Source organism: Apium graveolens, chromosome 3 (genome assembly GCF_009905375.1).
Source record: "Apium graveolens cultivar Ventura chromosome 3, ASM990537v1, whole genome shotgun sequence".
NCBI lineage: Eukaryota > Viridiplantae > Streptophyta > Magnoliopsida > Apiales > Apiaceae > Apium > Apium graveolens.
The window spans coordinates 293,362,856-293,377,133 of NC_133649.1; the positions used below are offsets into that span (position 1 = coordinate 293,362,856).

General features: G+C 36.0%; 2 protein-coding genes across 2 annotated transcripts; both read left to right on the forward strand.

Annotated features, from left to right (window-relative positions):
• The first annotated feature begins 11,759 nt into the window (after positions 1-11,759).
• Positions 11,760-13,378, forward strand: LOC141715194 (uncharacterized). Its single transcript, XM_074518671.1, has 3 exons — positions 11,760-11,889; positions 12,241-12,972; positions 13,059-13,378. Exons 1-3 carry the CDS (start codon positions 11,760-11,762, stop codon positions 13,376-13,378), a joined length of 1,182 nt encoding a protein of 393 aa, XP_074374772.1.
• A 75-nt stretch (positions 13,379-13,453) lies between these two features.
• Positions 13,454-14,278, forward strand: LOC141715195 (uncharacterized). Its single transcript, XM_074518673.1, has one exon. The coding sequence runs from the start codon at positions 13,454-13,456 to the stop codon at positions 14,276-14,278; it is 825 nt and encodes a 274-aa protein (XP_074374774.1).

The window sequence follows — 14,278 nt, forward strand, 5'->3', positions numbered from 1 at the left end:
TAGGTTTAGCAGTCGAGAGAGAAATGGGGAATGAGTGAATGAGTTTTTGTGGAGATTGTAATTTTTTGTTTTTGTTTTGATTTTGATTTATTTTTAATTTTATGTTATAATGTTATTAAAGTGAATAAGTGAATAGGCGGGATGGGGAAATATACTAAGGGGGGAAAATTTTTGGCTAAGGGCGGGGAGCAAAAGGGAGAAGCAGCGGGCTCTAATTTTTTAAAATTGAGCTTAGACATCGGTTATTATGTCAACCGATGTTAAAAAGAAATTGGACATCGGTTTATATGTTAACTGATATGACGTAGTTTTTAAAAGAACAACTTAGACATCACTTTACTCAAAAGCTGATGTAAACAAACCAAAAAGACATCACTTTTTTTATGTGATGTAAAAAAGGCTTTTAACATCAGTGACTTTTCTGACTGATGTCTAATGTGCGATGTCTAATGCTGATTTTCTAGTAGTGGTTTCTGGAAGCTACAGATCCAGAATACCTTGACAGAATTAATGAAGGACCACATAAGCCAACCAAGCTCTCTGTTGTAGTTGCAGATCCGCCAGCAATGACTGTACCAAAGGAGAAAAGTGAATATACAGCTGAACATATCTCATCTATTGCCAATAATGCAAAGGTAAGGTATTTGCTGCATAGTGCCATTGATAATGTCATGTCAAATAGAGTAATAAACTGCAAGACTGCAAATGAGATATGGGATGCCTTGGAAATAAGACGCCAGGGAACTGATTCAATTAAGAAGAACATGAGGACTATACTCACTCAAGAGTATGAGCACTTTGACTCAAAACCTGATGAGTCATTAAATGGTTTATATGACAGATTTGTCAAACTTTTGAATGATCTGTCACTGGTGGATAAAGAATATGATCTTGAAGATACTAATCTTAAATTCCTTTTAGCTCTTCCTGAAAGTTGGGATTTGAAGGCAACCACTATAAGAGATAACTATACTCTTGATGAAACTACTCTTGATGAACTTTATGGTATGCTCAAGACTCATGAACTTGAGATAGATCAAAGAAGCAAGAGGCATGGGAGAAAGTCAAGAACGGTTTCTCTTAAGGCTGAGGAGGAATCCCCTAAAGTGGCTGTCTCAAAGAAAGGCAAAGGAAAGCCTCTCATCACAAAGTCTGATACTGAGTCATCAAGTTCTGATGATGATGAGGATTTAGAAACTGAAAGTCTATCTGAGATGGATGCTGATGAAGAGATGATGAAATTGTGTGCTCTTATGGTGAAGGGTATCACAAAGATAGCCTACAGGAAATTCAGAAAGGGAAGGAAGTTTTCCAGGAAAAGTGGAAGTTCTGATAAGAAGGGATTCAGAAAATCTGAAGGCAAAGCAGGAAAGTCTGACAGAGGAGATTACTCAAATATTAAATGCTACAATTATGGTGAGAAAGGCCATATATCTCCTGATTGAAAGAAAGGAAAAGGTGACAAAGGCAAGGCACTTGTCACAAAGAAGAAAAGTTGGACATACATTTCAGATGCTGAAGATGAGGTGAACTATGCCTTGATGGCAAATGCTGATAGCAGTTCTGAAGCTGCTGAGTTAAAGGTACCTCAAACAACTTATGATTTTCATACTGATGATATTACTGAGTTGAGATCTTATCTTAAAACCATGTTCATTAGCTATAGAGATCAGAATTTAACATGTGATAGGTTAACTTCTGAAAATCTGGCTTTTAAGAAAATGAATGACTATTTAGAAAAGGAATTAGTTATATTCCATCAAACTCAGAAAGAAAGAGATGATACTTTTTATGTTAGAGATAAAATATTTAAATTGAATCAATCTCTAAAAACTGAGTTAGAAAAGGAAAGAGAGATTATCAGGACTTGGACTAACTCTGGCAGAACAACTCAGAATTTACTAAGTAGTGGAAACTGGAAAGAGGGCTTAGGTTATGGAGATGATAAAAGTGAAACAAGAACGGAACAGATTAAGCCAATTGTTATTAAACAGACTAATAAGCCAAAGGTAAATCTTGTTAAGTTTGTAGCTAAAACTGTAAAGTCTGATTCTGAAAAGATGAAAGATACTGAGACAGAAGTTAAGGTAGAGTCAACTTCTGACAAATTAAAACAGGATAAGCCAACTGAAGTCAACATAGGCTTAATGACGAAGAAGCAGCTTAAGTATAAGCTGAAAGAGATTAAGAATGTAAACAAGGTAAAGCCACCTAGGAAAAATAGGAATGGAAAGGAGGTGTGAATAAAACAATAATTATATGCCTGTTCCTAATGCTCCTAGAAAGAAATGCTATAACTGTTGAAATTCTAACCATCTGGCTTCTTTTTGCAGGAAGAATAAGAATATAAACTCCTTACCTTCTAAGTCAGGAGTTAAGAGTCAGTCTGTTAGGTTTAAGCCACAAAATCCTTGTTTTCATTGTGGTAGTTTATGGCATTCCATTTATAATTGTAAGGAATATCATAGTTTGTACTATAATTATTATCAAATAAAACCTTCTTTAAAGAAAGTTTGCATTGTTCCTTCTAGTGTAAGTTCTGATGCAAAGTCTGATACTGTAAATTCTGATAAGAAAAATGTTAACTTAAACTCTTATGTTAAATCCGCTGCAAATTTTAACAAACTTAATAAGTCCAAAGGATCCAAGCAAGTTTGGGTCCTTAAAACTAATCATTAGTGGTCTTTATGATTGCAGGGCAACAGGAAAAACATCCTAGTTCTTGATAGTGGATGTTCAGGACATATGACTGGAAATAAAGCCCTGCTATCAGACTTTGTGGAGAAAGCTGGCCCAGGAGTTTCTTATGGAGACGACAACATGGGAAAAACTCAGGGATATGGCAATATCAATCTTGGGAATGTCATCATTGAAGAAGTAGCTCTAGTCTCAGGACTTAAACACAACCCGCTGAGTGTTAGTCAAATCTGTGACAGAGGTTATCATGTGGATTTCTTTGGAGAACACTGTGAAGTTGTAAACAAATCTACAGGAAAAGTTGTTCTGAAGGGATATAGGCATGGTAACATTTATGAAGCTAAGCTTTCAACAAGTTCTGATGGTTCTGCAATCTGTTTGTTAAGCAGAACATCAATTGAGGAAAGCTGGGATTGACATAAGAAACTCTCTCATTTAAATTTCAATAATATAAATGAACTAGTCAAGAAAGAACTTGTGAGAGGACTGCCAAAATCAGTATTTGCTCCTGATGGCCTTTGTGATTCATGTCAAAAGTCAAAACAAAGAAAATCTTCATTCAAGAGCAAGACTGAATCTTCAATTCTTGAGCCTTATCACCTACTACATGTTGATCTATTTGGTCCAGTGAATGTCATGTCTATTGCAAAGAAGAAATATGCCACGGTCATAGTAGATGAGTTTACCAGATACACATGGGTGTATTTCTAGCACACAAAAAGTGAAACTACATCTATCTTGATTGATCATGTCAAACAACTGGATAAGTTGGTCAAAGACTCTGTGAAAATCATAAGAAGTGATAATGGCACTGAGTTCAAGAATTTGATCATGGAAGAGTTCTGCAAAGACCATGGAATAAAGCAGGAATTTTCTGCTCCTGGAACTCCACAACAAAATGGAGTTGTTGAAAGAAAGAATAGAACTCTTATTGAAGTTGCACGAACTATGCTTGATGAAGCAAAGTTACCAACCTACTTTTGGGCTGAAGCTGTGCAGACTTCTTATTTTACTCAGAATGAAACACTTATCAACAAGCATGGAAAGACACCATATGAGATGGTGAAGAAAAAGAAGCCAAATATGAAGTACTTTCATGTATTTGGATGCAAGTGTTTTTTTCTTAAGACTCATCTTGAACAACTATCCAAATTTGATCTAAAAGCTGATGAAGGAATCTTTGTTGGATATCCACTTTCCACAAAAGCCTTTAGAGTCTACAATTTAAGATCAAGGGTTGTCATGGAATCTATCAATGTCTCTTTTGATGATAAGAATATTACTGGACTTGAAGATTTCAATGATCATGATCACCTGAGATTTGAGAATGAAGTTTTAAATTATGATTCTGTAAATTCTGATAGTCTAAATCCTGATACTGCAAACTATGATGTTATTGAAACTGTGGTGACAACGCCAAAGGAAAATGCACCTATGCAGGGGAAGCATACTAAAGATCCAACCACACATCTCAAGAAGCATCAAAACCTAGAACAGGCTCTTCAAGTTCTGATTCGGCAAGTTCTGATGGGCCAAGTTCTAATACTTCTGGAAACTCAAATTTTGAAGAATCTAACTCAGAGAGCATAATTTCAGGGGGAGCATCAGAAAATGTTGATGGAGACAGTTTGGATCATGGGGGAGCATCCAGTTCTAGAGATCACCTTCCATCTGCAAGGAAGTGGACTAAAGCACATACACCTAACTTGATTATTGGAGATCCTGAAGCAGGTATTAGAACTAGAACAACAACATCAAATGAATGTCTCTATCATTCTTTTCTTTCTCAGGCTGAACCAAAGAAAGTGTAAGAAGCTCTTCAAGATGCTGATTGGGTGCAAGCAATGCATGAAGAGTTAAATGAATTTGAAAGAAATAAAGTCTGGACCCTAGTGCCAAGACCAAAGAACAGATCAGTTGTTGGTACAAAATGGGTGTTCAGAAACAAAACTGATAGTGATGGCATAATTACAAGGAATAAAGCAAGGCTGGTTGCAAAAGGATATTCTCAATATGAGGGAATTGATTATGATGAAACATTTGCACCAGTTGCCAGATTGGAAGCCATGAGGATATTTTTGGCTTATGCTGCTCACAAAAAGTTTACAGTCTATCAAATGGATGTAAAAAGTGCTTTTCTTAATGAAGAATTGGAAGAAGAAGTATATGTTGAACAACCTCCAAGTTTTGTAGACTCAAAATTTCCTAATCATGTCTACAGACTTGATAAAGCACTTTATGGCCTTAAGCAAGCTCCAAGAGCATGGTATGAGACATTAGCTCAGTTTCTTCTGGAAAGTGGATTTAACACATGGACTATTGACAAAACTTTATTCTATCTCAACCATGGAAATGACTTACTTTTGGTGCAGATATATGTTGATGATATCATTTTTGGTTCTACAAATGACAGACTTTGTAAAAGGTTTGACAAACTAATGCAGTCAAGTCAAGCATAATGAAGAAGGAACTTTTATTTGTCAATCTAAGAAAACCAGAAATTTGTTGAAGAAATTTGGAATGCAAGACTGTTCAAGTGCATCCACTCCCATGGCCACTGCAACAAAACTGGATAAGGATACTGGTACATCAGTAGATATTACTGATTACAGAGGTATGATTGGCTCACTACTCTATCTAACTGCAAGTAGACCTGATATCATGTATGCTACCTGTCTTTGTGCAAGATTTCAAGCAGATCCAAGAGAACCTCACTTAACAGCCGTGAAAAGAATTTTCAAGTACCTTAAGGGTACAACTGATCAAAGATTATGGTATCCTAGGGAATCAGACTTTAAGCTAATAGGTTACTCAGATGCAGATTTTGCAGGGTGCAAAATTGACAGGAAAAGCACAAGTGGAAGCTGCCAATTTCTTGGAGGCAGATTAGTTTCTTGGTTTAGCAAGAAAAAAAAGTCAATTTCCACATCAACTGCAGAGGCAGAGTACATTGCTATAGGAAGCTGTTGTGCACAGATTCTTTGGATGAAGAATCGGTTACTGGATTATGGGTTAGAATTTTCTAAAATCCCCATTTAGTGTGATAATCAACGTGCTATTGCTATGACAGGTAATCCAGTTCAACACTCAATGAAATATCACATCAGCATTAGGTACCACTTCATAAGGGAACATGTGATGGAAGGTACAGTGGAATTGCATTTTGTTCCAACAGATCAACAACTAGCAGATATCTTCACAAAACCACTATGTGAAGCTACTTTTACAAAATTGGTAAATGAACTTGGAATGGTTTCAGGTTCTTTCTCTAAATCTTCTTAGTTTATGTTCTGATACATCAGACTTTATGATCAGTATTTACAGATATTACTATCTTTATGTAATCTGTGCTTAAATTGAAATTTACTAAGTGCTGATTGTTGTCTGATGTGAATTTCTAAACTCTGATAGTGATATGAATGTTTCTGTGACTATTCAATCCAATGAGGATAACTGTGCTAGATGTTGACCTAGTAGTCTTTAATATACTAAAGATCCCATGTTTGAAGTAACTGTTTATGTGGAAATCTTTTAACACAAGCAAATTCTGATATTGAGCTTGGTTATGTTTACTCTGTGTATCTTATTACTAAGTCAAAAACTAGAATAGTGCTTCTTATCTGTTAAGTTCTGATGTTGGTAAATCTTATGGATGTACTAAGTGCTGATAAGCCTCACTTATCAGAAGAAAAAGAAAAGAAATAAATATCAGGTACTCCTTTGAGATCTAGAGAAAAATATATGTGGAATGGAAGACCCAAGTGCATTGCTGGTATTAAGTAATATGCATTAGAAAAGCAAAATAAAATTTTCTTGGTGACTTTTCATATTCTCTGATTACTGGAGAAGTACTCTGATAATAACATAAATTCTGATAAGCAGTCGTGACTCACTTACACTGAGAAGCCTCTGTAAAAAGGAATTTCAAAAGATGCATAAAATGAGCACAAAATAGTTGAGGTGTACACATGCATGAACTCATTCTATAGTAGACTTCAGACTAATGACAGATTTTAAGCAAAGTTCTTAGTTATGCCATATTTCTAAGATGTACTGAAGTGAATCAGACCTTACTCTCTATTTGTTATTTAGCTTAATGCACACACTTACACTCCATATGAATGATGAAAATTACTGTGGTGATCAATGTTGTTTTAGATGAACAGTTTAAGTGTCAGTTGCATAAATTCTGAGGACAAGTTCTGATGGAAGTTCTGATGATTAAGTTCTGTTGAAACCATATCAGTATTTGTGTGAAGAATTACAGAAATAAACATTCACTTTTTGAGTTAAGAATCCATATTCTGATGACCTTTAAATTCTGATAATAATCAAGTTCTGATACTTACGTGGCAGTATTTATTTACTTGATTTATTTTTTGTCACTACTTGATCTGTTATATTTTATCAGAATGTTGGATTACGTGAGCTAATGTAGTAATAATCATTATGGGTTAGTGGTTAACGTGTATGTCTTGAAAACCTACATGTACATAGTAATCATTACTTATTTCCCGTGCCCATTAACTTTTGTTTTAACTACTGCATGCCTGGTAGGTGTAACGTCTGTTCCACTTCTCAATAATTGTTGTCTCGTGGGGTGTCTAAGTAAAAGAGATAAAATATTTTCAAATCTTTTATTTACATTTCTATTCTATTTACTCTCTCTCTCTTTTTCTTATTCTCTCATATTTTCTGATGGTTTACTCTACAGACATTTTATCAAACACTTTTCAGGCATTCTAACTTCTCACCTATTTTCAATGGCACCCAAGGATATAATCTTTAATGGAGCAAAGTTTGTCCCCAACAACTATGTTGCCATTCTCACTAAGAGTGAAGCTCCTTCAGAACTTCATTTTATCCAGGATTTCTTATCTCATAGTGAAATTGGGTTCACATTGACACAGCCAACCAGTATATCTGGAACTCAAGTTCTGACATTCTGGCGCACTGGACATTATGATGATGGTGGTAAGAATGGGACTCCAAGCATTGTGTTTACAACAAATGAGGTTGCGTATGTGGTTACTCCAGGAGCAGTTCGAAAAGCTCTACACCTACCTGAATCCTGTCAATTTAGTTCTGCTGTTGAGGAGCCCTTACTACAATAAATGATGGCAAGTCTTGGATATGAACAGAGTTTGGCTAAGTTGGGTCAACTCAAATGCCCATATATTCGAAGGGAATGGAGCTTCTTCTTCGATTGCATCACAAAGACGTTTGGCAACAAATGCTCCAACTTTGATGCAATTCCCATTCTGAGTCAACAAATTGGGTATGCACTCCTAAACCAGTCTCATTTTGATTATGCAAGGACTGTGTTTTGTTTCATAGGAGATAGAATGACAGAGGACAGGAATGTAGTTTACTTTGCTAGGTTCTGTCAGTTAATTTACAATTACTGTACATCAGATGAACCAAACCTAGCAGGTGAACTCATAGAACCTTTTAGGTTAGCTAAGAGGGCTTTTACTGATCTTTTAACTGCTGACAACAAGAAGTGAGTTTTGAGACCCCTTAGAATTCCTTTATCAGTAAAGCAAGCCCTTGTAAATGCTGATTATGAAACCTATTCATTACTATATCCTGATGTCCAACCCACCAACACACAACAGCCATCCGAACCAACCACCACCCAAACACAGCAACCTCAAACATCAGCATATACCAATCAACCGACAGCACCTACAGTGCAACCTTCTTCTTCTAGAGCAAAGAGGACTAAGATAGTACCTCAGTCACAGCAGAAAAGAAGGAGGATGATTCTGAGTGATCAATCAGAAGATGAGGCACATGTTCAAACATCAGAACCTTTTGCAAAAGCAGCCGAGGAAGTGTCTCCTCTGAAAACAAAGGAAACTGGGAGTTCTAGGCCCCTCAAAAGGCTTAGAAAGATACATTCTGATGATAAAGCTCCCAAAGTCTCTCCACCCTTGAAGTGAGTGAAGAAACAAAGAGCTAACATGGACATAGTTGAGTCAGATTCAAAGGATGTGGAAGCACCAGCTAAGGAAGGGGACCAGGAATCTCTGATCCCAAAGGAGCCAATTATGATTGAATCCCTTCCATCTGCACAACCAGAATTTGCTGAAGCCACTGAATCTACACCTCCACTGCCACCAATTCAAGCTGAAGAAACTGCTCAAGACAGAGTATCTACACCTCCTGAGTCTCCTATCATTATACAAGTACATGCGGAAGACCCAGGTACAAGTGCTGAGATAGATATTCACAACTTGGTTGTGCCTGAGGTTCTGTACTTGGAAGCTCCAACCATTCTTCAACATACTTCACCAACAACACCAATTTTAGATGCTGATATTAATGCAAATATTCCAACAACACCTCCTCTGAATCTAGATGATGAAGATCAGATATTTGGTGAGCATCAGAATTTGGATGTTGATCAGAACTTAGAGGATAATTTTGAAACCTCTATAGCATCACACACTATCATTCTATCAGAGGAAGCTGATTCTGCAGGCTCTGTCAGTTCTGATGCTGCAAATGCTGACAATGCTGGTGAAGCTGCTACAAATGAAAATGCTGATGTAGCTGGTCCATCTGGACATGCATCTCAACAAGTTCTAGGAAAAGATGATCTAATCAAGAAATTTGTTAGAGAGGATGCACCAGTACCTTGGAGTGAAACTCCAAGAGGAAAAGAATGGATCAAGGAGTGGAACAAAGTTGATTTTGTTCCTACTGCAAATATTCTTGCTGAGCACCTGGCCAAAGCTGATGAAATGCTGATAAATGATAATTTCAAGGCATAGCTTAGAGTTACTGCATTGAGTACAAGGCATCTACAAGGTCAACACTCAATAACTCAAGCCAAGGTGAACAAAATTCAAGAAACCCTGATTTAGCAAGACATGAATGTCAAATTGGAAAAGAACAGGTTTTTTAAGCCAGCCTTTGACCGCATTAGGAATATAGAAAAGATTCAAGAAAAGCAGCAAGCTCAAGTATCTGATGTTTTAAAGAATCAAGCTTCTCAACAAGCTCAACTCAATGAAATCCAAAACTCTGTGGAATTGCTTATCTCTCTCCTTCTACTTGATGATGCCAAAAAGGGGGAGAAAGTGATTAAGTCCAAATGCAAAACTGATCAACCATTGAAGGGTAAGGATGATGATAATGAAGACCAGGGAAACTCTGAAAGGGTTAGAGGTCATGGTCAAGGCAAAGGTTCTTCATCCAGGAAAGCAAGAACTTCTACACAGAGATCAAGTTCTGATGCTGATAGAAGAAAAAGTTATGATAAACAAGTTCTGACTAAGCCTGATGTTCTGATACAGGGTGAGAGTCAAGAATCACTGAAGTTTATACAGACAATGAAGCTTAAGGGGAAGGAAACAATAGTCTACTATCAAGACCCCAAGTTACAGAAGCTGGATGAAGAAATTTCTAAAAGACTATTTCTCAAAGACAATCCAGAAAAGGACTTTGAAATTCTGAATAAAGAAGAAGCCAGACTTAAAGCAGAAAATGTCAAATCCAAGTCTAAAGCCTCTATTACTGTAAAGAAACCTCCAAAGCCTAAGGGCATTATGATTAAAGAGAAGTAAAACTATGAGGCAACTAAATCTGAATTCAAAGCCAAATCACAAGTAGAGGTAGATCCAAGGTTCAAGGGCAAAGCTAAAGTTGATGATTCTGTAAAAACTCTATCTGCCAACCATGGATGAACAAGTATATTCTGATGAAGATACTAGTCTGATTTTGAAGAAGAAGAAGAATATTCAAACAACCTCTGACAAATCTCATGTTGTTCAAGATCAGGACTTAGTAAATTCTGATATGACAATGAAGCAAGCAACCTCTGACAGAGCTCAAGTTGGCTTGATATCAGAAGATAAAGAAAAGGAAACCTCTGACATTGCTCATGTTAAACCTTCAAAACTTCTACTACCTGAGTTCACTAAAGCTCAACAATCTACTCAATCTTTGAGGACTACATCAAGTGGTTTTGAAGCAAGAGTTATTCGAGGGAAGGAAGCTAGAGATAAAACAGGACTGGGTAATGCTGATGAGAGAAGAGTAATCAACTCTACCTTAGATCCCACATCTCTTTCTGAACCAGGAGTGGTAAAACTCCTGAAAGATTGAATCAACTAGAGTCTGTACAAATGGTCTACCACTCTGTATTGAAGGAAGAAATCATGTTATATTTCATGACAGATGGGAGGGTATTCCATATAAGAAAGAATGCTAATCATTTGAAGTACTTTGAAGAATTGCAACATGTGCTATTTCTACTTCAAATGAACAACAGATCAACAGATGGTGCTGCCAGATACATAAGGTCTAATATTGAAAGACAGAAGAAACTTTACTCTGTAAAGTCTGATAGGCCATACTATCCTAAGTACAGAGCTCATAATGGTGAACTGGTTGAGATGAAGCCTAATACTGCCAAAATCACTACATTTCTTGGTATAAAGGGACTTGAAATCAATCAAGAGTCTGACAAAGCCTATGTCATCAGACTGGATCAGGAGATAAGGAAAGAAAAAATAAATGATCTCAGGGCTGCTATCTTTCAAATAGGTGAAGATACAGTTGAACTTAAAGATGTAAAAAGGAGGATGCATAATGAACTTGAATATGCGGAAGAACTAGGGGGGCCGAAAGGAGCCCCGGTCCCCGCCAACTGCGGAATAACCCCAAAATTTTAATATAAAATTTTAAAATTTACTATCAAAAATTTTTTTGGTCCCCCTAGATTTAAAAAAAAATAAAATTGAGAATTGATTTATACAAAATTTTATTGATTTTGTTAATTATTTCATTCAAAATAATATTGATTAGATGGAAATCATGGAATTTGTTCATTAATCTTAATAATTAATAAATAAACATATAAGATAAAGATAGTACAATTTGAAACAAAAAAAAGATGCTTAAAACTAAAGTCTAAAAACAGAACATACTTATTCAGTTGTTCTGCTCCGGTCGCAAAACCCCCAATACACACTATACATACAAGTTACAAAATTACAATCCCTAATATCATCTCTCTTTAGCTACTCTACCTTTGCATCTAATCCATAAATATGAGTAAGAAAAAAGAGATTACATCCTATTTTCAACCCAAGAAGAAGCAAACAACTACTTATGAAGATGAAGAACCTTCTGCCGCCTCAATTGAAGTCACTGGAGATGGAGTTGAGCCTCTGATTTTTGGTGGGATAAACAGAAACTCCGAGCAAAATCCTTAAAATCCAGAGATTGTTAATGAAGGTATTAATTCTGAGAACACTGATGAAATTATTGATTTTAATTCGTTAATACATGATCCTGGTTTGCGGAAACAAATTGAGACTTATCATCCAAATAAAAAAGATTTAATTAGGTGAGCATACATTGATCTTGGCACATATCAACCTGTGCAAGTTTATCCCTTCTCTGGTCCAGAAAATCATCCCCGTTGATTTCAAAAGAGTTGGTTTGATAAATTTTCTTGGTTAGAGTACTCCCCATAAAAAGATGCAGCATATTGTTTTTATTATTTTCTCTTTGCTAAAAATCCATTAGGAAGGTGTGGCTCGAATACTTTTACTATCAAGGGGTTTAACAGATGGAGGAAAGTAAATAATGGAAAAGATTGTGCTTTTAGATGTCATGTTGGGAAAGGAGATGGTTCTAATTCAGCTCATAATTTTGCGGCTAAATGTTATTATAATCTTAAAAATCAGCCTTGTCACTTGGAGAAGATAGTGGAGAAACAAAGTGCAGAAGAGATCAAACAAAATCGAATGCGTCTTAAAACATCGATAAATGCAAGCAAAAGGTTGACATTCCAAGCTTGTGCATTCAGAGGACATGATGAAAGCTGCAACTCGAAGAATCAGGGTAATTTTCTTGAGATGTTAAAACTTTTGGCTTTTTACAATCCTCAAGTAGAAGAAATAATTTTAGATAAAGCTCCCAAAAATGCCAAATACACTTCACCAAAAATTCAAAAAGAACTTTTACATGTTTTTGCTAGGAAAGTACAAGATTTAATTTGTGATGAGATTGATGATGCAAAATATTGTTTGATTGTGGATGAATCTAGAGATATTTCTAAAAGGGAGCAAATGGCTATTGTGGTTAGGTTCGTTGATAAAAGTGGCTTTGTGAGGGAGCGTTTCTTGGATTTAGTCCATGTTAAAGATACAACTTCTTTAACTTTAAAGACTGAAATATGTGCTATTTTGTCTCATCATAATCTTAATGTCCAGAACATAAGAGGTCAAGGATATGATGGTACCAGTAATATGCGTGGTGAGTGAAATGGGCTGCAAGCCTTGTTTCTTAAAGATGTCCTTATGCATATTACATTCATTGTCTAGCACATCAATTACAATTAGAACTTGTGGCTGCAATAAGAGAAGTACCTCAGATTCACACTTTCTTTCAAAATATAGTCTTTATTATCAATGCGGTTACTAGTTCTTCTAAGCGACATGATGAGTTGCAGGCTAATCAAATTGCTGAAATTGAACATTTAAAGGAAATAGAAGAGATTCAAACAGGTAAAGGTCTCAATCAAATTGGAACATTACAACGTCCCGAAGATACTAGATGGAGTTCACATTTCACTGCTATATGTAGTTTGATAAGAATGTATGGTGCTACTCGCTCGGTTTTAATTGAAGTTGTTGCTCAAGGGACAACTTTTTCTCAATGAGGTGATGCTTTAAGTGCTATTAAAATGTTAATGTCTTATGAATTTGTGTTTATTTTACATGTGGTTAAGGAGATAATGGCTATTACTGATCTACTTTGTCGAGCATTACAACAAAAGTCTCAAGATATTTTAAATGCCATGCATCTGATTTCTACTACAAAGATGTTGATTCAAAAATTGAGAAGTGATGGTTGGGAGAGTCTCTTAGAAAATGTGAGATCATTTTATGAACGACATACTATCTTGATTCCAGATATGAATGCTCCCTACTTTGATGTGCTTAAATCTCTTCATCGACAAGGAAAACAAAAGCAAATGGTGACAATGGAACATCATTACCGAGTAGAAATCTTTACAGCTGCCATAGATCAACAATTACAGGAGCTAAACAATAGATTCAGTGAACAAATGACAGAGCTTCTCATTTTAAGTGCATCACTAAATCCTAGGGATGGTTACAGGTCTTTCAACTTAGAGAACATTTGCAAGTTAGCTGAAAAGTTTTATCCAGAAGATTTTTTGGGAGATGAAAAAATCCATCTACAGTGTGAACTACAACATTATGGGTTAGATGTTCCGGTTCATCTAGATTTGAAGAATCTGTCTACTCTTGGTGATTTATGTCATGGATTGGTAACCACTGGGAAAGATGACATGTATCCATTAATTGATAGACTATTAAGGCTTGTCTTGACTCTTCCAGCATCTACTGCAACATCTGAACGAGCTTTTTCTGCTATGAAAATTGTGAAAACAAGTCTTCGCAATCGAATGGAAGATGAATTTCTTAGGGATTATTTGATAGTGTATATTGAAAAGGAGATTGAGGAGACCATTTCTGCCGAGGAGATCATTGATTCTTTTTATTTGATCAAAGAAAGGCGTGCACATCTCAAATAA

Bases quoted from the DNA above. Each gene is read 5' to 3' on its own strand.
- LOC141715194 (XM_074518671.1), top strand. From the start codon at position 11,760: ATGAGTAAGAAAAAAGAGATTACATCCTATTTTCAACCCAAGAAGAAG. The intron at 11,890-12,240 runs GTGGGATAAACA...AAAATCCATTAG, and splicing joins AGTTGAGCCTCTGATTTTTG to GAAGGTGTGGCTCGAATACT. The intron at 12,973-13,058 runs GTGAGTGAAATG...AATTACAATTAG, and splicing joins TGGTACCAGTAATATGCGTG to AACTTGTGGCTGCAATAAGA.
- LOC141715195 (XM_074518673.1), top strand. From the start codon at position 13,454: ATGGCTATTACTGATCTACTTTGTCGAGCATTACAACAAAAGTCTCAA.